Source organism: Coffea arabica, chromosome 11c (genome assembly GCF_036785885.1).
Source record: "Coffea arabica cultivar ET-39 chromosome 11c, Coffea Arabica ET-39 HiFi, whole genome shotgun sequence".
NCBI lineage: Eukaryota > Viridiplantae > Streptophyta > Magnoliopsida > Gentianales > Rubiaceae > Coffea > Coffea arabica.
In genome coordinates, this window is record NC_092330.1 from 918,076 (window position 1) to 943,071 (window position 24,996).

The following is a 24,996-nucleotide window of genomic DNA, read 5'->3' on the forward strand; positions in this document are numbered from 1 at the left end:
TCCATCGAAACTGGTCAATGAATACCGTCACATATTGTAACAAATTTTGTGGGAGGCAAGATTCGAACCCTTAACCTCCCGCATCACCAAATTTAAGAAGGCTTGGGATGACCGCCGGACCAAAGGCCCAGTGCCACCAACTTTAATTGTATCTGAAAAAGTGAATTTAACACGATCACTTGGTAGCTATCTGCAATCCTATGCCACCGCCTCCCTACTTTGTCAGGTGTCAAGGTGTTAATATGGGTCAAATCAGTGAGCCCCTTCTCAGAGCAAAAGGTCTAGACGACCTTAGGAAGAACATCTCAGAAAATCGAAACCCAGCCCAAAATCACGATCCGGGTTTGTCTAGGGTTCTTTAAGATGATAAAGATTCCCCAAGTGCAAGGTAAATATTTTGTAAGATGATTAAAAGATTCCCCAATTGACCTTGAACTACAATTGCTCAATTTCTTTTGGGAAGTGATATTTGCACTCTTCAATTAGTCTCGGGCACTCTTTGAAGGCCGTATTTTTAGCGAGTGAATTGGAGTGCTAGACGTACTCTAAGAATGCTATATTTTTAACGAGTGAATTGGAGTGCTAGAGGCTAAATGAAAAGTGCAAAAATGAATTTCCTTTCTTTTTCTTACTCGTTATTAGTAATATGTTTTCTTGGCTAGGATTCTTACTCATTGGCTTATTTTCTTGTGGTACCTTTTCTTCCTCTCACAAGAGTTCATGCCGTTCTGACATGCTTGACAAATGTTGATAACCATTAGAATGCCACATTTCTGTGCTCAATTGTTGATACAAAAGCTTGTTCCTGCCTTGTTTCTTCTACGAAAGAAACCTGCAAGTCTGTAACTCGAGTACCTACTCATAGCTGGAAACCTCTCAATCATTCACGGGCCAGAATTTGAAAAATTAAGAGAAGAAAGAATAAAGGCGGGGGAATAGGAATTTTCAGTGAAACGTAAGTAGTAAAAGTTGCTTTGTCTATTAGCACATTACAAAGTAGTCTGTTTCCACACCCACACTGATCAAATGGGAAAGAGCGAACTGTAAATGGAAGTCAGCAACATCACAAAGCAGAAATGCTCATTTTGTTTAGCCACTAATGAGAATATAAATAGCTCCAAGTTTATTCATAGTTATTGCCATAGGCATACAGCATTATGAGGAATGGTTGTATCCTTAGTGTCAAAGGGCGCCTTTTGTATATAGTATACCTGAGCCTTCGCTCACTTAAGTGTAAAGTTTATTCAAATTAATACAAATTCTAACGTTTCAGGGAAAAAAAGAAAAAACGGAAGCCAGCAACAAACCTGATAAGCATGGTAATTTTACTAAAATACCTGATTAGACCATCTCCACTGGAATATCAAAGTCTGCTTCATACCATGAAACAATTCCCGAATTTTCCACGATAATCTTAAGAAGAAAATTGCTGAACCCTTTTTTCAGCTAAGGCTCAAAATGCCTCAAAGCTTTGCAAGTATACTTGCAAGTAACAAAAACCAAGACTAGTTCAATCAGATCTTAAAATACTTCAAGGTAGATAACATATTCACATAATTCCAGTTTACTTCCTAGAAACAGGATATACAATGATCACACTAAAGTACCCAGCAATGATGCGCCAAGATACACTAATATAACTTCTTTCCAGAGGACTTCTTTGGAGCTATGGTAGTTCTGCAACAGTCATACTCGTTTTGGTGCGACGTATGGCACCCGTTCATCTTCACACAGTGTCTGCCCAGAGAAGAATGATTAACTTTTGACAAGTTTGTAACAAGAAATGACATGAGAAAACACAAAGCTGACATATAAAAAACAGACTTCAGGATTTGACTGTCCGACATTAAAAAGGGAGATTTTCCCTTCAACAAGCATGTTAACCTCCAGCCTGAGAAGCGGCGTCAACAAAGCTGATTTCAGGTAGACTTAACTTATTCAACTTATTCATGAACGACAGAGGGACTTATGTCAGAAGACTAGCAACCAACTAAAATTGACTGTTGTATCCAGACTCAGCACACTGAAATTTGAGTTTCAGTATGACTTTACATCTCTTTTGTAAGCAAGAACTTAAAAAGAATACATCTCTTTTGTACAACATGAAAAACAATGTGAAGAAAGAATACATAGGAAATCAACCAGCTGTTTTAAAGATGCAACCCTTGCCAAATTTTAGGTATGAAAGACATAACTAAGTAATAGGACAACAGCTTTCCTAATGGCATAACACGCATATGTCTGATAATTTTTAAACTGGCAAATGTGACTATATCTGCAACAGTAGGACCATTTAGTGCAAGTTATTGCTATCTACGTCAAAATTATACTAGTACCACATTTTTAACCTTTAAAATATCACAGAATATATATGTTGCAGCAATCCTGTCTCTATAAACACGCCAAAGCCTATAATGTTTATTATGAAGACAACAGAGAGTAGTTTGACTTTGACCTAGTCAATGTAAGTTTTAGCATTAAGAAAACCTAACATAAACCACCTAAAACTGAAAGGCATTATACACAAGCAAACTACAGAAGGAGCTCTTGTCACCAAGCTCTGCAGTATCTAACATGCAAAATTATTCTACAGAGAACAACTTGGGCATTTCTAAAGCTCATTTAAAGTTCTGATTTATACAAAGCAAAGTTGCCAGTCCACTGGACCAACAAAACTATAGGCCCAATGAACACTTCAATCATCACGAGAGCCAAAGTATGAAAATGAGTTACTTATTTAGCAGAGCAAGTATGATCCTAACAAACATGAATTTCTTGACCCAATAAGCCAGTCATATTCAGGAGACCGAAGCTGCAGTAAAACAAAGTAGAGTTCTCTGTGAAAGAATCATTAGTTCTTAGTTTCCTTCCAAGTTGCCTTTTTCAAATAGTACCCATTCAGATTCAAGGAACAAAAGTCCAGTAACCAATTATATAACTGTATTTTTCTTTGGCTCTTCACTTCTTTTTCTGGAAGTATATCAAAAGCATAAATGCAGAAGTTCAACATACGACAACATATCTCATGCGTAATTTGTTTTGCAACTCCTGATAAATGAATACCTGTAAGTCTTCTGGAAGTGCTTCTGAGACTGCAAGAGTGTAGCATCCTGGGACAAATTTTCCTGTGAATGTCCAGAGAACCACATGATCCAGAGTTAGTACCAATGCTATGGCGTAGAGCATCCAGGCAAGCCAATTTCATGACAAATTTTACTAAACAAATGGGAATACCACTAAGCCCACAGAAAATTTTGCACAGAAGGAGAAGCCATGAGGTACTCTAGGAAACAAAATGCTAGAGTCATTAAAAAAAATTATTGTCTAAAAAGCCCAAAACTTAACATTGCAAAAGCAAACTGATTACTGGAAAGCGAATGATTCTAGCTTTCTAGAACCAAAGTTGTTTCTAAGTGTTCTTTTGCCATGATAATCTTAGTTCACTTAAGCTAAAGAAAAAAGAGATTCTCAAAAGTAACTGAAGGTGCTTTTGAATCTCAGATGATAGAAAAATAAGCTCTCAACTCTCATTGATGAGAACAGAGCCATAATTGATGAGACAACTATAAAATTGTCATCATTATAGGTTTCAATAGGAAGGTTATTATTGTACTTGTTCGGTATGTATGAATGTACATCTGAATTAACTTGCACTAAGGTATTAACTCTTTCAGATCAAAGTAGAAAGGAAGGGATGCGGACTATTAATTCGTACGTGTTGTTTTGCAGACGGTCATTTAACACACAGTATGTCAGAAGTTGTTTAACTTCTGCTGGCTTTCTTCAGAGAATAAACCTAACAACTCCCTATGATAGTAAATTAGCAAAAGGACAACTCAAGAAATAATTGCATGATCATCAGGACAAAGTCATCAGCCAAATCCTGCAAAAGAATCTAGCCTGCTCACACAGATTGTGCATGCCCACTAAGAGTTCAACAGATACACTTGAATTTATGCACATTCAAGTCTCAAATAAACGGATAATAAACAACCATCATATTGTGAGACATAATTTATAAAATAGAAGAATCAATTGGAGGGCAAAACAAGCAGACCCTAAGCACCTCAAAATCAAAATGCACACCTATACCAACTTCTATTGCTTCCTAAGTGACAACAGGAATGGCCTTTACAATTGCAAAGCTTTCTTCATCCAAGAAAACTAAGCAAATCCTAACAAGGATCCAACCAACCAATGCAGGACACAGACAGACAAACATGCAAACATGCGTATAAAGCATCTCAATATCCCAAATATATATGAGTGTATATAGATAAAATGAGAAGGGCTTGGGTAAATGTTATAAGTATAATACCAATGCGGAGCCAACGAGCAGCCCAACTCCGAGTAGGGTCCATGACAGAGATAATCCTAATCGCCACAATAATGGTACTTCATAATCGAGAAGAAAATCAAAACTCAAGCAAAATTTGAACATTTTTCTTATAGAACAGAAATTACCCAGTGAAATTAGGAGTGGTACAGTCTACAACGCGTTCATGATCTTCATCCATCTTGAAGAACGGGCAGTTCTCGCATCCCGACTCCCTGAACTACGCTCCCCCACACAAATCCAAATTTCAATTTCCAATAACCCAAAAAAAAAATCAATTTTGTCGAATAATAAAACCCTAATCAGTTACCGTGAGGAAAAACTACAAACTGGGCAGAACCTGATCGTAGGTCTTGACGAGACGGCAGCGAAGGCATGCTCGGAGCTCGTGGCCGAAGCTCGTCGGAATTTGAGCCGCTCCTACGGCGCCGGTGCTTCCCATTGTCCTCTCTTCTTCTTCTTCTTCTTCGTCTTCTTTCTTCAAGCATTCTCACATGGACAGACAAGTGTTTATATTGATTCAAATCTGGCCCAAACGTGGATGCCTCCCCTTGTTGGGCCGGTGATGGGCAGTGGAGGCCCACATGCACCCTCATTGTCCACCGCTTTTCTTCTTTCTCGTGTCTTTACAAACTAGTGGGGAGATCATGAGCTTGAAAAATTTGTGCTCCTATCCTAAACAAGAATTATTAGATAACATATTCAAAAAAATAGAGAATGATTTTCAAGACTCTGGAAGTTCAGTCATAAGCAATATTTTTTTTATTGAATTGTTTTTATTGTGATTATTTATCAGTTGATGCAATGCATATATAATTTATCAACAATGTTCTCACATATTATTCATATTTACGTCAAAAAAGTTAATACTATATGCAAAATATTTAATCACCACATCAATATATGCTAAAACATTAATTTAATATTTTGGTTAGGGAACCTCCCCTGAGGTTTCTGACAATTTCACTGAGTTTCCTGAGGTTTAACAAATTACACATACCTCTCTTGTCATTTAAAATGACAATTTACCCTTAAATATTTTAATGAAATTCTTTTATTTGGTATGCTTATACTTAGAATGAGTTTTAAAATTATTTTTTCATTCTTTTTCCTTCTTATTTCTTTTCACCAATAAAACTATAGATCTACCACTATTACCTCTAGGTTTATATTATAATTAAATATCAAACTAGTGATTTTTTTGACGAGTTAATTTTATATATAATCTAATGTTTTTGTTGATCTTTGTTTTCTATTTTTTGGTATTAAAATTAACAATAAATCAAAAAGAAATGGCACAAAAGCACTACTAAATTATGATAATCCCACTACTCTAAAAATTTATAAATTGTAAATGAATTATTTCAACATTTTCTTTTCTATCTTATAAATCTAAATCCATAATAAAATACCAGCAAAAATATCATATCATAGTAATAAAATTATTATCATATCATAGTAGGTATGGGTATGCAAACTTTGGCATCTTTTCCTTATAATTATACTAAATAATCATATAATTGTATAGAAAAATAAATTAAAACTCATTCCATAGGGGCATTTTTGGGTATTCATTTAAAAAATTGTCGAAATAAATATTACTTTAAGGTCTCGTTACTAAAACTATCAAATCAAGGAAGGTAAGTGTAATTCTTCAAATCTTAGAGGAGCCCAGTGAAATTGCTAGAAACCTCAGGACTAAAACTATCAAATCAAGGAAGATAAGTGTAATTCTTCAAATCTTAGAGGAGCTCAGTGAAATTGCCATCTAAAATTAACCCTAAAAATAAATCAAAGTGCCCATTCTAGACTTGTAGGTCCTTCTTGTTTTCTAGAAAGAGGATATCATCCATCCAAGTTAAAAAAAATGAGGCACCTACAACTACAAGTGAGACGGCCCTCTGGAAGATTTTTTGATTCAAGATTCTTGGATGCCACATTCCTGTCATCACTCATAATATATCAATCGAGTGCTCGCACACTGCTGTGGATGGTCTTCTCTGTTTCTCATGGTGGTGGCTGTTCATTGAAAGTCCGTCTTCTTGATGAGAGACGAACCATTGGAATGCTTGGTCTATCTCTTTCCAATCGGATCAACTTTAGAAGTAACCCCAACAATCATTAGAATGCTTGGTCTTGGGAAGACAACACTTGCCAAAAAGGTGTTGAATCATCTCAGAATTGAGTATGAATTCTGCATTTGTGAATTTGGCCCAAGAACAGGAAAGGAAGGAAGTGTTCCTGAAAATTTTGAGTCAAATTTACGATGTCTGATGAACAGAATTGAGGGATGACAATTTCAACTAAAATATTTGACTAATGGAGTAACATATTTGTTGATAAATATCCACATTAAATATGGGTATAATAGTGAACTAATAAACCAACCACCCTTCTGAAAAAGAAATGAGCCTATGACTTCAGATGAACACAAAAGAAGAGTGAACCTAGTGATACATTCTAACCATCCACGTAGCAAAATAGTTGAACAAAATAATTACTTGTCAATGTACAAGGTGCTGTTGGTACATGTAGTAAATTTATACTACTAGTTGAAATGAATTGTATGTGGATATTAATAGCAGATTGGATAAGTTTAGATCAGATCTAAGCATCAGTTCAGGCAATAGATTTTGAAGCCCTCAAGAAAACAAGGATGAGCTTTCAGATTCAGTTTCTGCTCTGCTCATCTTAAAGAGTGTTGAACCATAACCATCGCCTCATGACGTTCCAAAGTGTCGAATTTTCATCTATTGCCCAATCTAAAGAATGTACAAGGTGCCAGCCATCTCTTCTGCTGCTTCGATGATTATCAAAATCCAAAATGTACTCTGAGTAACATATATATGGAAGCAAAGCAGAAATAAAAATAAACAAATGACCTGCTAGATGAAGAATGGAAAATACAAGTACTTCCACCTATATATTTGTTCACCCTGTCAAAATTGAATATGCGACCACCAAAAGTTGACCAACTTCTCAGAAAGCGCACTTTCTCATCGCCCATTTGCAGACAAAGAAGCAGTTCTAATCAAGTAAATAACGTGTTTCAAATCTACCATTGCCAGGACTACTACTACTAAAGCAAATGAAAACTATGTACTAGATGCAGAAGATGTGCTTCTTGCCCTGTCTCTCACCATAGTCTTCACAAACAGCTCCCCAGCTCGATACGATGATCGAACCTATGAAAGTGACAAGTCTTGCAAAGATTAGGCAAAATGGGATTTTATCAATAGCACACAAGTTTTAGTTCTCGATAAAGCGAAAAAATGTCAGTTTGTTACTAGACAATGATTTAGAGCTTTGCATAATCTCAAACAGTGATAAAATCCATCCAGACCATCGATTTCACATGAAATATTAAATAAATCACAAAAAAAATTAACTTCACAGAATGCAGTTGTTTAATAACCATACTATTATGCCAATAGTTATTCATGCTAACTTAAGTGATTGAGGATTTAAGCTCCTTATGATGCAAAACTCACCAGGGGTCCACTAGCTACATATCGGAAACCAATAGACTCTCCATATTCTTTCCAGAAGGTAAACTTTTCTGGGGTGACATACTCTTTGACAGTAAGATGTAATGGAGTTGGCTGCAAAACAACACCAACACAAAATAATCTATACAGTGTCATAAGCATATTTCTAACGATAATCTAGTCAGAATATTGCTAAAATGGGTTAAAAGGATATAGAACAATGTGAAACGATGGGTCTATGGCTCCTCTACAGGTCATGCAACATCATGTACAAGCAAAATGAGTAAGATGATGTAGATTAATATGAAACGAGATATTAACACTAACCTAGTTTCCCAATTGACGTGTTACATGTTCGAGATTAGATCATCTTACTTCTCAAAAATCATGGTGAAGAATAGCTTGCACATTTGCACTCACCTGTAAATACTGTCCGAGTGTTAGAATATCGACATCTATAGCACGCAAGTCTGCCATGGCTTCCTTCAATTCCTCATCAGTTTCACCCAGTCCCAACATAATTGAAGATTTAGTTATCATCCCTTCCTTGGCTAGCTTTGCATGTTTCAAAACAGACAAGCTTTGTTCATATCTGCATCAAATAAGATATTTAGCATAATCCATGGTCTAAAGATTTTCAACAGTTAGAAGTGCTATCATCCTTAAGAAGTCAATATTCAGATGTGTTCCCAACTTGCAAAAAGCTAATGTTCATTGCTAAGCAACAAGAGCACCATTATTCAAATGCCAACTTCACTCATCTTGGGTAGCCATCGGGCCAAACACTCCCCACGATCAAGCAAGTATAAGACAGCAAATTACTAAGACATTCATATAACTATCACTAAGATTAATCCACTTGTCATATCATTGACGTACATTCCTGGATAAAAAAGAGCACCAAATTTCTGGATTGCCCGACAATAAGATTATTTTGAAATCTCATGTGGAAGGATGCTAGAATGCTTGAAAATAAGTTAATCCTCTAACAGCTAATTTTAGGTGACGTGGTGGCACAACACATTAGAGAGGATAACAACCTGAAGTCTGGAATCCTAGATTGCCTCTACATTGCCTGGTAAGTATGAAGAGCTTAGAGAACTGATTTGAATTCCAAGCAAGACATCACAAATGGGGATGCAGCTTCGACAGGGCAATACTGTGAAACTTCAAGTCTTTGTCCAACATCCCATCTGATAATTTTTGGAATTTCCAGATAACACACAAATTACTACTAGTAACTTCGCTTAAACATTTTTTGTTACCAATTTTGGTTTCAACAAGTCATTAAGCTAGTACATAATTGAACTGTTTAGCATAAACATTTTTGTTACTGATTTTAGCTCCAACAAGTCATTAAGCTAGTACATAATTAAACTGTTTAGCAAAGGTCACTATTTTGGAGTTCAATTCATCTTAGGATAAAATAATTGAGGAAATATGAAGTGTGCTAGTTTACCTGTACATATAGATGAGCATGATCCCTAAGAACTAGTGCTTTCAAGTGGTAGGCAGTTGGATAATCACACAAGTCATCATAACATATAGACTTTCGACACAAAAACTGATTAGGAAGCCACTAAACTAAATGCTTATTCTTCAAAGCACTAGCATTTGAAGAGCAATTAACATAGTTTCATAGAAATCTCAGTCACCCAATGCTAATTTATTGCATGATTGATGAATAGAACGATAAATTATTTTTACGTCAATAGTTTGCAAGAAGCTGCTAGAAACAACACCACAATACTATTTTCCTTAGATAGCATCAAAGAACTAAAGAACTCACCCAGCCCTGGGATCTCTAACAATACGTTGGAGTCTTCTGACAGTCTCAATGTTGTGGGCAAAAACATCTAAGCCTGAGCGAGCTAGAGCAGATACAGCATCTAGGTCACCCCGAAAATCGGAAGTTAAACACTCGACCATAATATCAGGCTTGAGCATCTGCAAGGCTAATTGAGCAACTTAAGTAAGACTTTTGATTATAACTTATGAAGAGATTTTCTAACATATGACTCTCTGTTTTTCCAAACAAATATAGACCTTCATATATGGATCATATCAATTTTAGTCGTTAAGAATGGAAACGTAATAAAAGTCTAATATTCAGATAGTCCAGACCTTCATTGCTTTTACCGTCTCAGCAAAATGGCCACTCCCCCCATCAGGTAGATCGTCACGATCAACGCTGGTTAGAACAATATAATCCACTCTGCAAGATAAAACCTTTTGCAGTTCAATCAATCAAATTTTATGTTGACTGCAACAGGAGTCAAAAGGTATGATATCATTAATTCATTATGCTCCGGATGGAACTAGTAGAAAAATTAGATGTTTTCGAAGTTTTAAGATGTCAACATTGGTGCTATTTTTTGTGTTTCATAACAAATTCAGAGTTAGCAAGCCAATCTACGAACAATCATTTACACACGGTTTGTGCCTCTAACATGTATTCAATCTTCAAGAAGACTCAGCTCTTTCAGTCCTCATAATACTGCTGCCATAAGAAGCCATCATACCGCACAAAGTAAGAATTGTACATTAAACCAATCTATGTAGTCTGCACAGTATTTTCATTATCAATCCAATCCATTTAATCATAGAGTTATTTCCTGCCAAATAAATCATCATATTTAAACAAATGCTCATCATGTTTCTAAGAAGTTCTGCACAACTTCACTTTTGTGTTTCTCCCTGATAAAGTTCCGGGCTCAGCAAGCTTGAAATAGACCACCTATCACTAGATGCTTTTCTTTTCTATTCTTTCCTCATTATCTATCAGTAACCATACCATAGCATTTCTTAGCAATTAATCACAGGTTTCCAACAACTAAATGAATCAAACAGTCATGAAATCAGCACCTACCATGTAAAGATTTTGGAAATTATAATAATCTAACAACAAAAATGGGGAAAGAACGTGTTTAGATAGATACCCCCAGCTAGCAATAGCCTTGGCAGTGTTGTAAGGCTCCATAGGATCGGGAGGCGGGGGATTCCTACTCGTCTTGACAGCGCAGAATCTACAGCCCCGGGTACAGGTATCCCCCAACAGCATAATGGTAGCGGTGGCGACGCCGTCTCCGCCGCCATTCCAGCACTCCCCGATATTAGGGCACTGGGCTTCCTCGCAGACAGTGTGGAGATTCAACCTGGACAAGGAATCTCTCACCTCATCGTACTTCTTCCCCTGCGGAGCTTTCTGCCGCAGCCACTCTGGTTTCTTGACGTTCGGATCCCTCCCCGTATAAGGCCCCACTCCGCCCGGGTACGGCGGAGGAGGGCCCACAGCACCAGCACCCGCACCTGTGGTCGTGGTCTTGAAATTCGTCTTATTGAGGGAATTGTTGGGTTTTAGTTCCAGTGGGGATTGAGATTCACATTTGATGACGGAAACTCTAGTGTTAGAATGATGACGAGAAGCGTATAACAAAGGAGGAGGAGAAGGATTGGTGGGGGATTTTGTGAGATATTGAGCAGGAATCATCATTACTTGGTAAATTGAAAATGGGAAAATTAAGTGCAAGAAATGTTGTTGTTTTCTCCTTTCTTCTTCTTCTGATTGAGAAGAGGAATGGGGGAACGGAGAAGGAGAAGAAAAGGGGAACCGGGGTTGGGAGTGGCGAAAATGACGATGCGGAAAGAGTGAAAAGAATGAGGAATTAAATGTAAAGTTCGGTGGTTTTGTTGCAGAAGTGGGTGGGCATAGAGAGCTCCGTCCGTCGTCGGCCTACACTGGACTTTGATGTCCATTCCAATTCTGTTGGCAGTTGGCACAATGTTAACATTTAACAGATTAATTGCAAATCACTCCACAACTTTACATGGGTTGCAGATAGCACCCAGCCCCAACTCCGACTTCAAAATTCTCGTCCATCCCAATTTTTTGGCTGCTGCTGTTGTCTTTTCCTCTTTCTTCATCTCCGTAGCATCCAATCTCGATGAGACATGGGACGGGTACAAGGCCAAGCAGCAGCCCCAGAGGACGAAAAGAACCCTTCTTCAGCGAATTCACCTCTTGATTCTTTGATTGCTGGTACAATACTCCTCCTTTCTTTCTCTTTCCTAGATTGTTGCTTCTGGTAATTTGACCTGATGTTGGACTGAATAGACGAGCCTTAAACCCTGAACCCCAAACCCTGATCAAAAGTTGCTAACTTTTCTTTTTCTTCTTTTGGGGTGCAGAAGCTGCAGCATTTGGCGATTATTAAGCATGCTAATACAATTTTCTGCTTTTGGGGATTTTTTTTTTTAATATATTGCGCTTCAGACTTGGGACTGACTGAAATTTATGTGTCTTTAAAATTGGCATCGTTGAAATGTTATAGTCAGTGGAGGAAAAAGCTCAAAGAGCACTGGAATGGCCTTGCATTGCTCATTTGAGGACTGGTCCTCGTGGCTTCCAGTTCTCTGATGCCTTCCTCTGTTATGCTCCAGAGAAGGTAATTACCAAAACTTAAACTCAGGTTTTTCTCTTTTCTTCCCCCCCTTTTTCTGCCTTGCACTGATTCAGTATGCAATTCAAGTTACTGGCAAATCACCTGAAATACAATTTTTTGAGTTGGCCTAACATACTATCTAATTGGTGTGATTACTAGCATTATAATCCAAGTGTAAGAAGTATGATTTTTCAATCCGATCAGGGCCAGAAACAAATGTTTGTGCAGTGTTGATATGGTTGTGGGGTTTTTGGGGCAATTTTTTATAGCTTATTAGAAACCAAATCTGACATAGATGGTGATCGAATGGGCCGGATAATCAGCCACAATTGCTCCAGAAAATTCCCACATCTCTTCCTCCCCATGTGTGCGTGCGCTATATATAGAAGGAGATAGAGAGATGGAATTAGCTGCAATTGCCCGAGAAATAATCCCTGTTATGTTGTCTGTGTCTGCATAGAGCCCGTCCTTGCACGTCTCTTCTGTTTTTCACGAGGACTTGTGATGGTTGAAAATTGGTGGGAGACTGCAACTAAACCTAAAGCCAAAATTTTGACCACATCAGTTATACTTTGCAAGAGGAGAATAAACTTGAAAATGAGATGAAGTCAACCTTATCAAAGCCCCTAAATCAAAACTAGTATTTACCTTGGCGCTCAAAGATTTAATCTTGAGAAAGGAAGACCTGATAATCGACATGAAATTAGTTTTTCCAAGAAATCTCGTGTCCTTCGCATCTCTCATGTTCTAGTATGCATGTTTGCTGATGTGAACATTTGTGCTCGCTCTCATACACCAGCACATGTCTATGCTGGTGCAATTGTCCGCGGCTTGCCACAGCTTACGCTGCAATCAGGCCATGTAAGCTCTATAGCAGATTAAAATTTACTCAAGTGTTAACTACTCCAAGCTAAAATTTAGCAGGAAATTTGGCCCTGTTATGTAGTCACTCTGTATTCTTAAATTTTAATCCTATACTCTTTACAGAGCATGTTGTTGGCAGTTATTGCTTGAAAACCTTATGATCCGCACTTCCAAATCTTTAATTATTTGGTTTGAGATATGCATTTATATTTGATCTGTGTATTGAATTGGGTTATATGATCTTCATATTGATCTGTCCTTTCTTTTAGTCATTCAAGAAGAAGAAAGTGTTGCATTCAACTTCCACACTGTTAATGCTTGATAGGATAAGCAAATGCACAATCACAGTTCCTTTATGCATACTGCGTTTGCCATCAATATAGGATGTTCATATTTCATATTTTTTTTTCCTCCTTTTGTCTATATGTCTGTCTCTTGTCGCAGCCTCTCAGTTTGTCTGCTACTTTTCCCTGCAGGGTTCGGACTGTGTTAGACCATTTGTGGCTCTGCCGAGTTGTTGATACAAACTCAACTGTGCTTGGCAAACTCGCATACCAACAAATAGGATCTAGACAAGCGACTCCATGGTTTGATTATGCGGGACCCTAAACCCCCTTAGAATCCCTTGGATGAGAACTAAGATTGAATCTTAACCCTCAAGAAAAGATTAAAAGAACTTACGGCTATTGGTAGAACGGGCTACGAGCAAGTATGACTCTTGCTTGATAAGCTAAGAAGAACACTTAGAACAAAATCTAAGATATTCAAAGTTAATCGAAACTAAGAGAATACTCTTAAAACTGAAAATTGTTTATTGATTATTGAATGAATAACAAGCTTGGCCAAGCCTTGTATTTATAGGCTTTGGTACTCCTAATCCTAACTAGCAATGGAAAACCATATTAACTCCAAATAACCCTAAACCTAGCTTACTAAGGAAGCTAATAAACGAAGCTCAAATGGGCTGGTCGGTTAGGGCACACATGGGCTTTCTAACCTTTATTCTCAAGCCTATATTAGTCGCTTAACTCGATAGTGAAGCCCATTATGCAGTTCATCCTTTTTCTAGTAATTTGAGGCTTCTTCATGAACTTGGAGTAGGCTCACCATCGTGTGTTTAGCCCCTTGAATCCTTCCAATGCGTGTATGAACAATTTGGAGAAATGTTTGGAGGTTCTCACGCATCTTTCTTGCTCTTGCTCGAGTCATTGGTCCAGGGTTTATTGATGGTGCGTGTAGATCATTCTTACTCGAGCCTCGTGAAGTGACGACTTGAGGTCTTGGTGGTTCCTCAAGATCATTCTTACTCGAGCCTTGTGAAGTGACGACTTGAGGTCTTGGTGGTTCCTCATCATTCCCTTCCTCTTGAGAAGGATTTGTCCTCAAATCGAAGTCGTTACTTACATCAAATGGAAGTAAGTCAGCAACATTGAAAGTAGAGCTAACATCGTACTCACCTGGAAGGTCAAGTTGGTAGGCGTTGTCGTTGACTTTGGCAAGGATTTGAAAGGGCCCATCTCCACGGGACATCAACTTGCTTCGCCTCTTCTCAAGAAAACGCTCCTTGCGCATGTGTAGCCACACCCAGTCTCCAGGTTCGAACAGTAGTTGCCTACGTCCCTTGTTTGCATGTTTGACAAATTGCTCCGTGCATTTCTCAATGTTTGCTCGTGCCTTCTCATGCAGTTGTCTCACCACTTGGGTCTTTTTCTTACCATTAAGACTAGCATGCTCACTCAAGGATAAGGGCATAAGATCTAGTGGTGTTAATGGGTTGAAACCGTACACCACCTCAAAAGGAGAAAATTGAGTAGTAGAGTGGGTAGAACGGTTATAAGCAAATTCAATGTGAGGTAAACATTCTTCTCATGTTCTCAAGTTGCGCATAATTAAGGCACGTAGCATAGTAGACACAGTCCTATTAACTACCTCGGTTTGGCTATCAGTTTGAGAGTGACTAGTAGTTGAAAACAATAACTTAGTGCCTAATTTAGACCAAAGTATTTTCCAAAAATTGCTCAAAAATTTAACATCACGATCAGAGACTATAGTGCGGGGAATACCATGCAAACGGACTACCTCTTTAAAGAACAGGTCAGCAATGTATGGTGCATTATTAGTTTTGTGACATGCAATAAAGTGTGCCATTTTTTAGAACCTATCTACTACCACAAAGATGGAGTCATGTCCTCTTTTTGTCCTAGGTAAACCAAGAATAAAGTCCATAGAAATATCCACCCAAGGGTCACTAAATATAGGCAAAGGCATGTAGAGACCATGTGGGTTTACCTTGGACTTGACGCGAAGGCATTGAATGCATCGTGCAACTTCTCTCTTGACATCCCTTCGCATGTTTGGCCAGTATAAGTGCTCCTGCAAGATAGAGAGAGTTTTACCTATCCCAAAGTGTCCTATTAGTCCCCTACTATGGGATTCTTTAACTAGTAATTGACGAATTAAGCATTTAGGGATGCATAAGCGGCCTAAGTAGTAAAGGAACCCGTTGTCTATGAAGAATTTCTCTTGGGCCTTTTGCTTGCACGCTTCAAACACTAACTTAGAATCGTCATCAGTTGTGTATAAGTCTTTGATAAGCTCAAAACCAAGTAATTTAGCATCTAAAGTAGCAAGAAGTGTGTACCTTTGTGAGAGTGCATCAGCGATTATATTAGACTTACCAGTCCTGTATTTTATAACATACAAGAAAGTCTCTATGAATGAGATCCATCGCACATGTCTCTTACTTAGTTTGTTTTGAGATTTCAGAAACTTGAGTGATTCATGGTCAGTGTGTATGACAAACTCCTTGGGTCGTAGGTAGTGTTGCCACACTTGTAGTGCTCGAATCAAGGCGTACAACTCCTTGTCATAGGTGATGTAGTTCAACATTGCACCATTCAGTTTCTCACTAAGGTAAGCAACTGGTCGTCCTCTTTGGATCAACACTGCTCCTATGCCGATCCCTGATGCATCACATTCAATTTCAAAAGTTTTAGAGAAGTCAGGAAGAGACAACACGGGTGCGTGTGTGAGTGCGTGTTTAAAAGAGTTAAAGGATTTGTCCTGTTCTTCACCCCAGTGGAATGATACATCCTTTTTAATAATGGAGGTCAATGCTGCGGCTTTGGAGCTAAAATCACGCACAAAGTGTCGATAGAAACTTGCAAGTCCATGGAAGCTCCTTACTTCCCCAATGGTGGTCGGTCTTGGCCATTCTTGGATGGCTTTGATTTTATTCTCATCCACCTTAATGTCCTGTGAACTCACAACATAGCCTAAGAACGCTAGTTGGTCAGTGCAAAAAGTACATTTCTTTAGATTAGCATATAGGCGTTCTTTTCAAAGTACTTCTAACACAAGTTTAACATGCTACAAATGTTCCTTTAGACTTGTGCTATAAATGAGAATATCATCAAAATATACTACTACAAATTTGCCTAAGTACTCACGCAAGACATGATTTATTAGTCGCATAAAGGTGCTTGGTGCATTAGTAAGGCCAAAAGGCATGACTAACCACTCATATAACCCGTACTTAGTCTTAAATGCAGTCTTCCATTCATCCCCCTCTTTAATTCTAATTTGATGATATCCAGATTTCAGATCAATTTTTGTGAATATAATTACCCCGTGTAATTCATCTAACATGTCATCTAGACGAGGGATGGGATGGCGATACTTTACCGTTATGGTATTGATAGCTCGGCAGTCCGTGCACATCCTCCAAGTCTTGTCTTTCTTTGGCACAAGGATGACTGGAACAACATAAGGACTTAAGCTTTCTCTTGCCCATCCTTTGCCTAGAAGCTCCTCCACTGGCCTTTGAATCTCCTTGGTCTCCTCGGGGTTGCTTCTATAGGCCGGTCGGTTAGGTAGGGGTGCACCAGGTATGAGGTCTATTTAGTGTTCAATACTCCTCATGCGTGGCAATCCACTTGGCACATCATCGGAGAAAACGTCCTCATACTCCTGCAAAAGCTTAGAAAAAGAACTAGACAATGAAGGGTCAAATGTGTTAGCATCATTCGAAACTTCCTTGGTATAAAATAGGAGCATGGTTTTGCCTCCAAGTAACCCTTTCCTCACATCTTTGGCTTTTGCACTTAGTAATATTTTTCCCTCTTGTTTTACCTCAAGATCCGTCCCATTTATTGCCTTTTCCCGCTCATTTTGCACGGATCTTTTCTTTTCTTTTCTTTCTTGTTTTTCAATTTTTTTCCTCTCATCAGCTTTTTCACACTCATGCTGGATTTTCATTTGGTCCTCATACACTTGCTTAGGTGTGAGTGGTGCAAGTGTGATCTTCTTTCCTTTATGTAGAAAAGTGTACATGTTGGTACATCAAGTCTAGTACTTCTATCAAATTGCCACGGTCTACCAAGTAACATATGACTAGCCTGCTTAGGTACTACATCACAAAGTACTTGATCCTCATAAGTGCCAATTTTAAAGAAATGAGTACCTATTGAGACATTCAGATGTCTCCACAATTATTTAGCCATTGTAGACGGTATGGTCGGAGGTGCTCGCGAGTTGGAAGCCCTAATGCTTTGACCATCACTGAGCTTGCTACATTGGTGCAGCTTCCAGGGTCTATTACCAAACTACACACTTTACCATTTACATGGCATCGGGTGTAGAAGATGTTCTCCCGTTGGATCTCCTCTTCCTTAATATGTGTGGCTAGTGTGCGCCATGCCACGAGTCCTAACCCCACGGACTCCTCCAATGGTGATTGTATGACCGCTTCCATGTCGCCTTCCTCTTCTAATGATGGCATTTTCTTTTATTTTTCCTCGTCGTCGGATATTATCTCTCCACTTGGAAGTACGATCATTGTTCTTTGATTTGGACATTGGCTAGCAATACGGTCAAGTCCTTGGCACCTCCAACATTTGGTGTCATGACTCCTTGCTTGAGGAGGTTCATTGTTCAACTTTGAAATGACTTTACCTTCCTCCTTGAACGGCGTCGGCTTTGGTTGGAGTGGTATAGCTCCCCGAGGGTTTGAACTCCCTCCTCGGATTGCTAGTACGGCTATAAGAGGGTGATGGTGTAGAAAATGTCCTATTTTGGCCCCTCCTCTTAAGCTTTCGTTCCACCTTCAAAACTTTCTCGAGCATGTCTTTTATTTCCACGTAATGGTACATCTCGACCTTATCCGTGATCTCCGCTTGTAGACCATTAAGGAATCTTGCCATGGTAGCTTCTCGATCCTCCTCTATGTCCGCTTAGAGCATGATTACCTCTATCTCCTTATAGTAATCTTCGACACTTTGATTTCCATGCCTTAAGTTTGTAACTTTGGTACAAGTCACGATGGTAATAGCTAGGAACAAAGTGTTTGCGTATAAGGACCTTCAACTCGGATCAAGTAGCGATCTCAATGTCTCCACTACGGCTTCGATTAGTGATAATTTGGTCCCACCAGATGATGGCATACTCGGAGAATGCCATGACTGCTAGTTTCAGTTGTTGCTCCTCTGTATAGTCATTGTAATTGAACATAAGTTCAACTTTCTTTTCCCACTCGAGGTAGACATTCAGATCGGATTTCCCTTCAAAGGGTGGCACTTGCATTTTGATGCCTTTAATTGCTTCTCCCCTTGGTTGGTAGCTCTTGTTAGCCCTCCTCGTGTGTGGTCCAAGTTCATCGTCGGAATAATTGGACCCTTCCGACTCATGTTGGACTGTTCTCCATCGGTTCATACTCCCTCGTGTGCCGCTTTGGGTAGCTTCCACCTTGTCAAGCTGTTCATGGACAAGTTCTAATTTTTGGTCCATGATTCGTTGGATGTCACCCTTTAGGGATTCGGCAAAGATTTTAAAGTCAAAAACCGATGGGCTATCCCCCCCTGCATTAGGCATGCTTGGTATTCTTGCAAGAAAAAGTTTAGCTTGAAAAAATAATTTCCTCACTTGCTCCCTTAGTGTTTACTCTCGCTCTCGTGTATCACACACTTTTTTTTTCTTTTTCCCTTTTTTTTTGGCTCACAGAAATATATTCTCAAAGCTTGATTTGTACATTTGAAGAGGTTAGATCAGCTCAATAAGTTGTTCAACGGCTTACCAATGGTAAAATCACTTGGCACGTGAGAGGAGTTTGAAGGACCCGAAACAGAATTTTTGGTCTTGACTCAATGGAAACGAATAATTGCAGATCAGTTTTGAAGCTTAACAAATGATACAATTAAATGACTCACTAAGACAGATTTGGTAACGTCTCTACTTGACTCAACCGACTCTATTAAAGCAAAGACACAATGGCAGAAATTTATGACTCCTAGAAGGACTTACCCGATCTTGCACTTGGTTGTGTTTTTGGAAGGTGTAAAGGAGGGTTTCTTGGACCCTCGTTGTGTAAGAGTGGCGGCTGGTAGCTAGTTCCCCACGTGATTTTATGTTACCAATCAGAAATTGGGATTCCAAGTAGAACTAGAATTTGCTTTTACAAACCCAAGTCAACTAGGCTTCCTAATTCTAATAGGTTTCCTTAAGTTGGTAGGATCGAAACTGGTTGCTTTCTTGCGTCTCCTTTTTTTTGTTTTGTTTTTGTGGTAGTATTGATGCAAACCAGATCTCTTTTTCTTCTCCCAATTCGGTCTCAACCCCAAAACAAAGGTTACGGCTATGGTTTGTGAGCAAGAACAGTCGCCAATGCAAGGATCAAGAACTAGTTAGTTGGGTTTCTAGAAGTTCAAGAACTCCCACGGCTTTCAAGATTTTCGTCCAAGTTTTCTTGGCAATTCTAGATTTAATTTCAAGGTTTTCAAGAATATCAAGAACAAGGTAATTTAGCCGTGCAAGGTACAATTTTCCCAACCCCTTTGTTCAAGATTGTAACCCAAATTGCTTAAAGCAATATAGCGATCAGAATTCTGTTTCTTTTTTTTTTTTATGCAACACTTGAAGACTCTAAGACACTAAGACACTAAGACACAACAATTAGTGAACCAAAATTGGTCAGAAACAACAGGTTCAATTAAGCAAGCAATTGGACACCAATACGGACAGCAAAGGAACAAGGGAAACTAACGGTAATTTTTTTTTTTGTGTTGCATTTTGAAGAAGACAGAATTGAGGCAATAAACTATGACTCAAATAAAACAAGAAAAAGGTAAGAAATAACCTGGAAGTTGTCAACTAACTCTGATTACCAGATGATACGAACCCAACCATGCTTGGCGAACTCGCATACCAACAAACAGGATCTAGACAAGCGACTCCATGGTTTGATTATGCGGGACCCTAAACCCCCTTAGAGTCTCTTGGATGAGAACTAAGATTGAATCTTAACTCTCAAGAAAAGATTAAAGAAACTTACGGCTATTGGTAGAACGGCGCTACGAGCAAGTGTGATTCTTGCTTGATAAGTCAAGAAGAACACTTAGAACAAAATTTAAAATATTCAAAATTAATCGAAACTCAGAGAATACTCTTTAAACTGAAAATTGTTGATTGATTATTGAATGAATAACAAGCTTGGCCAAGCCTTGTATTTATAGGCTTTGGTACTCCTAATCCTAACTAGCAATGGAAAACCTTTGGCTGCGTTTGGATCCCCATTTTTTTCAAAAACTGTATTTGTAGTCCAAAAACATGGCAGGAAAATTTCAAACATCTACAGTGTACCTTTTAGAAAACAACACCGTTTTATTTAATTTCTGTCTCGTCTCTGTTTTTGTGTCCCAAATACGGAACAAGTGTCAATATTCAGTAGTCGAAAGAGCACTTTCCTCTTCTCTCGCTGTCTTTGCCCAAGCTTCACCTTTCCTCCATTATTGCTCTGGAACAACCGCAGAACCCACATTCAACTTGAGTTGAGCTTCTCCCTGTAGACGGCACCGGTTGTACGGCTAATGCAGGTCACCTATGGTAGGTGAAGAGATATCCTCCAGTAAGACTGCTGTTGCCGAAGCTGCACTATTTCCGCCATTGTTGCCCTTGAACAACCTGTGTTTGGACATTCAACTTGCGGCGAGGTTGTTCGACCATTGCGGCTCTAGATCTACGGCAAAATCAAATCACTTGAGGCACCTTCTTCTACACTGTTAAACGGTCATCTCAGCTCATCAGGTTAGTACTACCAGAATGAGTTCTCGACAGTATGTTTTGCATTTCAAGTTTGTTTTGATGCAATGATACAGCAAGCTCCATCTTTCTCATAGCCCCATTTTGATGTATTGAGACCTTCATATCATCCCTGTATTAGCATTCTGCCCAAACACCCAAATCTCGTCTGATTTGTGTAAGCTGGTTCAAAAACCCCAAAATTTGAATGTCTGTCCGTTGGTATGTTAATTAACAAGCCTCTGTGAAATTTTTTGTGGTATGAACATATAGTTGTCTCCAGTTTGTCTTCAGCTTCAGACGGTTATCAATTGGCAATGGTTATGCTTCCTGTTTGGGTTCAATTGCACAAAATGTCTACCAGTTGCAATTGATTATCCAGTTGCAATTTTTATTAGGCTAATAATCTCTTATATCACTGGGTTTAGACTGAAGCTTACATAGACAGTTGTAACTTTAGAGTGAATTATCCATCATGTTGTGGCCGACACTTTGCCAAAACTGTTATTGCAGGGAGGTAGGCTTCATTCTTATATGCACTAGCTTCTGATATAGTGTCGCTGTCCTGTCTTTTTGGCCATTTACCACACCAGGTCCGTATATTCTCCACCATGGAAGTACTTCATTTCTAGCAATAAAATTCAAATTAGTGCCTGTTGTACGGCTATTTCTTTAATTCTCAGAAATTGTTACGTTTTGTAGCTGCTTTCACATCTCGGATAATAGAAAATGTGCTTCACAGTGATAATACCTGCGGCCATTCAATTTACTGCTTGACAGATCTTGTTTAGAGGGAAAGAATTTTGTTTTCACACACTGGAAGTTAATATCCATTAGTATTCGTTCCTTTATACATGCACCTTCTACAATTTCTATGAATTAAGAGTTGGAAAGTAGTTATCAATTAAAATTGTCGGTTGAGCTTGCATATGCCTTTATTTCAAAAGCTCCCGATTGGGTCTCTTCGTTTAAATAGATGGTAATATGTGCTGTAACCCATAGCACTGGTATCTAATATGGCTTTTGGACACTGTTAAGAGTCTAATGGCAACAATAGTTCAATTGTTTCCGCAGCTTAAATAGCCTCATACTAGTATTTTTATGTATTAAGTTTAGCTCAGATACGGTTAACCTTCTTCGCTTTGAGGTGAACCATTTAGGTGATACTTTTTAGAAGCCTATTGCAACTACATGCCCCCTGTTACTCGACGTGCTTGGAAGGGTATGAACTACTTCCACGCTTGGGGTCTTTATTAGATTATATGAGTATTTATTCATTGATGGATAACGCTAACTTCTCTCGCTGTCCAGCTTTTCAAAAAAGTAGGCGCCTAGGCAGTTATTCTTCGAAGTCAGCTTGTGTAGAGAACGATTTGCAGCTGTGCATCACCAACTACTTCAAGGTAAAGCTGTTTAAGCCATACAAACTGGTTGAATGCCATAGATTAGAAAGAAACTATGCCATGCAAACTGTTTAAGCTAAAAAATTTCCTTTGCCATGCGTTGTTTCCATCCTAAACCCAAAAAAGATGAGTTGACCACGAGCAAAGTATTCCCAGCGTAATAGTTTCATTGAACAACACGAAATTGCATTTGCCCAACATCTATTGAGTATGCATAGGATGGGAGAAATTACCCCTAACAACATCGGGAGTCATGCCATCCCCGAAGTCATGGCTACGCTTAACGCTACCTTCGGCACTTCCTTTCCCAAAATCACCATCAGATCGAAATACTACGCCCTGCAGAGCCTGACCAGACTATATATTTCATTCAAGAGGCGAGGTACTGGTATGGGTTGGGACTCTTCGAAGTACACATTAATGATGGATGATGGCCGCTGGGCTGATCTACTCCAGGTTGGCTAACTTGTACTTATATTTCCTGTTTCATTTCGATTATTTTTCTATTATGTAGACTTGCCTATGTGACCAGGCTGTGCAATTCCTTTTGTACCCTGTTCCAATATTTTCCTTTATTATTTATCAGTACATCAAATCTGTTCGAAATCAATTTTTCATTTAAATTTCCTTTCGATTATTTGCTGGCTAACGACCAAAGCAATATAGCCTCACAGAAAAGAATTGTCTTGGGTGTTTTATGCATTATCTAATGCTTGTTTTGATGTATTTTTTAAAGGTGAACAGCGACTTCACAAGGTTTTATAATAGATCATGCTATGTATTTCATTTGCTTGAGGAAGTCTTCATGAACCAAGGCGCTACAGGGGACTACAGTGGGGCGCATGAAGAATCACCCCTCAACACTGATGAGAAGTTGGAAATGGAGAATGCGGCGAGAAGTGCTAAGCCCTCGGATGTTGTTAACGTCGGTTCTTCGGGTGAAGATGTTAAGTTGCCCTCGGCTAGGAAAGGGAAAGGGAAAGGGAAAAGGAACGTGACTAAGGAGAAAAAAAAACGCAAATCGGGAGGCATGTCAGAGGATTCATTCTTCTCAGGTTCTTCAAGGGAATTCGAACAGTATATGCGTGTGCTAGACAGCATTGAGACAAAATTGAGTGGTAAAAGGGGAGATAGCATATGCTACTGGTTCGGTCTGTTCACTGTCGAAGACTACACATCGCCCTGTGGATGCTGATTCTGAGCTAAAGGCCACGTTGGCACAGCTCCTCGCCCTGAATCTAGACATAAATGTGCATTTGGGCGTTGCTGATATTTTGTGAAATTCTTCAGAGCGGGCAATTTGGAATACTTGCACTACTGATGTTGCTCGTCTTGCATTTGTGAGGCGCAGAGGGTTCTTACCCCCTGAGTAGATCGAGACCAGTCCAGTTTTATTATAGTTATGCTTATTAGAGCTCGTTAAATGCTTGTGTTTTCCTCCCTGCTCTGCCATTTGAGTATTGAGTTGGCAGTAGGTTTGGTATGAGTATGACTATGCCTTAACTTTAGTAGCAATCATGCGGTTGTACCGGAAAATTGTTTTTCATTATTTTTTTCCTTATTTTTTTTCGCACACGCTTGTATGAAACAATTGTTTATTAGATTTTTATGTTGCCTTTAATTGTCCTAAATTATTAGTGTCGCATTTAACTTATGGAAGTTAAGTGCTTTGTTTATAGTTACAGCTGTTCGGGTTTTAAACTTTTCTATGTACGCAGGGGTTAAGCTTGTTACGTTTATTTCCATAACTTTCATATGCTTATTGGTGCATTTGTGTAATATCTCCTATCGCATATGGATGTTAGGTGCCCTGTGTATCCATCCTGTGTGTACACAGCAATCCATCTTTATTTTTCGTACTGAATGTATGAGACTCGGGAATGAAACTGGCCGTGCTTCAAAGTGTAGAAGCCATCAACCTTAACATCATTTTTCATCAACTTTTACTGTACTTTATTGATTAGCTACCTTATGTTGTTAACTCCTATCCCATTAATACGCTGTCTTATGGTTGCATGTAGTTGTAATTTGACGGAAATATAAGATCGAGATTGGAAATATATTGCACTTATATAGAAAATGTCTATCCGCTTGCATGCATGGGAATTATTGGGTGTAATCCATATGCACTATGAGTGTATAGGCCAAATCTTCTACATTCATTAGTGTTTCCAGTTTATTTTTTGGAAAACTGTGTTCGATTGATATTGCATTTCCATGTGGATGTAGGTTGGCTATTTTCTGGAGCTCTAGCAATAGTACGTCTCCGCAAAGTAACGAGTCTCTCTCTCTCTCTCTCTCTCTCTCTATTGATTGCTAATTGTCAGTGCTTTGTTTCGGTTGCACTCTTTATTTGTCTTCTCATAATATCTCCTTTCATGCACGAACTGCAG

At 38.8% G+C, this 24,996-nt stretch overlaps 3 protein-coding genes and 1 long non-coding RNA gene across 6 annotated transcripts; 2 read left to right on the plus strand and 2 right to left on the minus strand.

Moving 5' to 3' along the window:
• Positions 1 to 1,304: 1,304 nt before the first annotated feature.
• LOC113715453 (transcription elongation factor SPT4 homolog 2) lies at positions 1,305 to 4,836 on the minus strand. The gene is made up of 5 exons (XM_027239655.2): positions 4,677 to 4,836; positions 4,465 to 4,556; positions 4,319 to 4,374; positions 3,064 to 3,125; positions 1,305 to 1,737 (listed from the first exon to the last, which is right to left on the minus strand). The coding sequence occupies exons 1-5, from the start codon at positions 4,776 to 4,778 to the stop codon at positions 1,687 to 1,689; spliced, it is 363 nt and encodes a 120-aa protein (XP_027095456.1). The 5' UTR covers positions 4,779 to 4,836; the 3' UTR covers positions 1,305 to 1,686.
• Positions 4,837 to 6,772: 1,936 nt separating this feature from the next.
• LOC113717295 (lipoyl synthase, chloroplastic) lies at positions 6,773 to 11,572 on the minus strand. The gene is made up of 6 exons (XM_027242072.2): positions 10,764 to 11,572; positions 9,949 to 10,039; positions 9,614 to 9,771; positions 8,245 to 8,416; positions 7,828 to 7,938; positions 6,773 to 7,521 (listed from the first exon to the last, which is right to left on the minus strand). The coding sequence occupies exons 1-6, from the start codon at positions 11,315 to 11,317 to the stop codon at positions 7,432 to 7,434; spliced, it is 1,176 nt and encodes a 391-aa protein (XP_027097873.1). The 5' UTR covers positions 11,318 to 11,572; the 3' UTR covers positions 6,773 to 7,431.
• Positions 11,573 to 11,728: 156 nt separating this feature from the next.
• Positions 11,729 to 13,631, plus strand: LOC140016804 (uncharacterized). Its single transcript, XR_011823054.1, has 3 exons — positions 11,729 to 11,863; positions 12,013 to 12,269; positions 13,607 to 13,631. It is a non-coding gene; the product is annotated as an uncharacterized lncRNA (long non-coding RNA).
• Positions 13,632 to 13,660: 29 nt separating this feature from the next.
• Positions 13,661 to 24,206, plus strand: LOC113717296 (uncharacterized). 3 transcript variants are annotated; one of them, XM_027242073.2, is made up of 5 exons: positions 13,661 to 21,206; positions 21,714 to 22,422; positions 22,512 to 22,603; positions 22,730 to 23,059; positions 23,340 to 24,206. In XM_027242073.2, exons 4-5 carry the CDS (start codon positions 22,814 to 22,816, stop codon positions 23,796 to 23,798), a joined length of 705 nt encoding a protein of 234 aa, XP_027097874.2. In that variant the 5' UTR covers positions 13,661 to 21,206; positions 21,714 to 22,422; positions 22,512 to 22,603; positions 22,730 to 22,813; the 3' UTR covers positions 23,799 to 24,206. The 3 variants fall into 3 exon arrangements, with proteins under 3 accessions (XP_027097874.2, XP_071926797.1, XP_071926798.1); XM_072070696.1 differs by having other exon boundaries at positions 22,512 to 23,059; XM_072070697.1 differs by having other exon boundaries at positions 21,714 to 21,793; positions 22,512 to 23,059.
• Positions 24,207 to 24,996: the final 790 nt, after the last annotated feature.

Bases quoted from the DNA above. Each gene is read 5' to 3' on its own strand.
- LOC113717296 (XM_072070696.1), top strand. From the start codon at position 22,814: ATGCATAGGATGGGAGAAATTACCCCTAACAACATCGGGAGTCATGCC. The intron at 23,060-23,339 runs GTTGGCTAACTT...TATTTTTTAAAG, and splicing joins GCTGGGCTGATCTACTCCAG to GTGAACAGCGACTTCACAAG.
- LOC113715453 (XM_027239655.2), bottom strand. From the start codon at position 4,778: ATGGGAAGCACCGGCGCCGTAGGAGCGGCTCAAATTCCGACGAGCTTC. The intron at 4,375-4,464 runs GTAATTTCTGTT...TGTGGCGATTAG, and splicing joins ACCACTCCTAATTTCACTGG to GATTATCTCTGTCATGGACC. The intron at 1,738-3,063 runs GTATTCATTTAT...TTCTCTGGGCAG, and splicing joins CACTTCCAGAAGACTTACAG to ACACTGTGTGAAGATGAACG.
- LOC113717295 (XM_027242072.2), bottom strand. From the start codon at position 11,317: ATGATGATTCCTGCTCAATATCTCACAAAATCCCCCACCAATCCTTCT. The intron at 9,772-9,948 runs GTCTGGACTATC...TTAGCCTTGCAG, and splicing joins AGACGGTAAAAGCAATGAAG to ATGCTCAAGCCTGATATTAT. The intron at 7,522-7,827 runs GTGAGTTTTGCA...TCACTTTCATAG, and splicing joins ATGTAGCTAGTGGACCCCTG to GTTCGATCATCGTATCGAGC.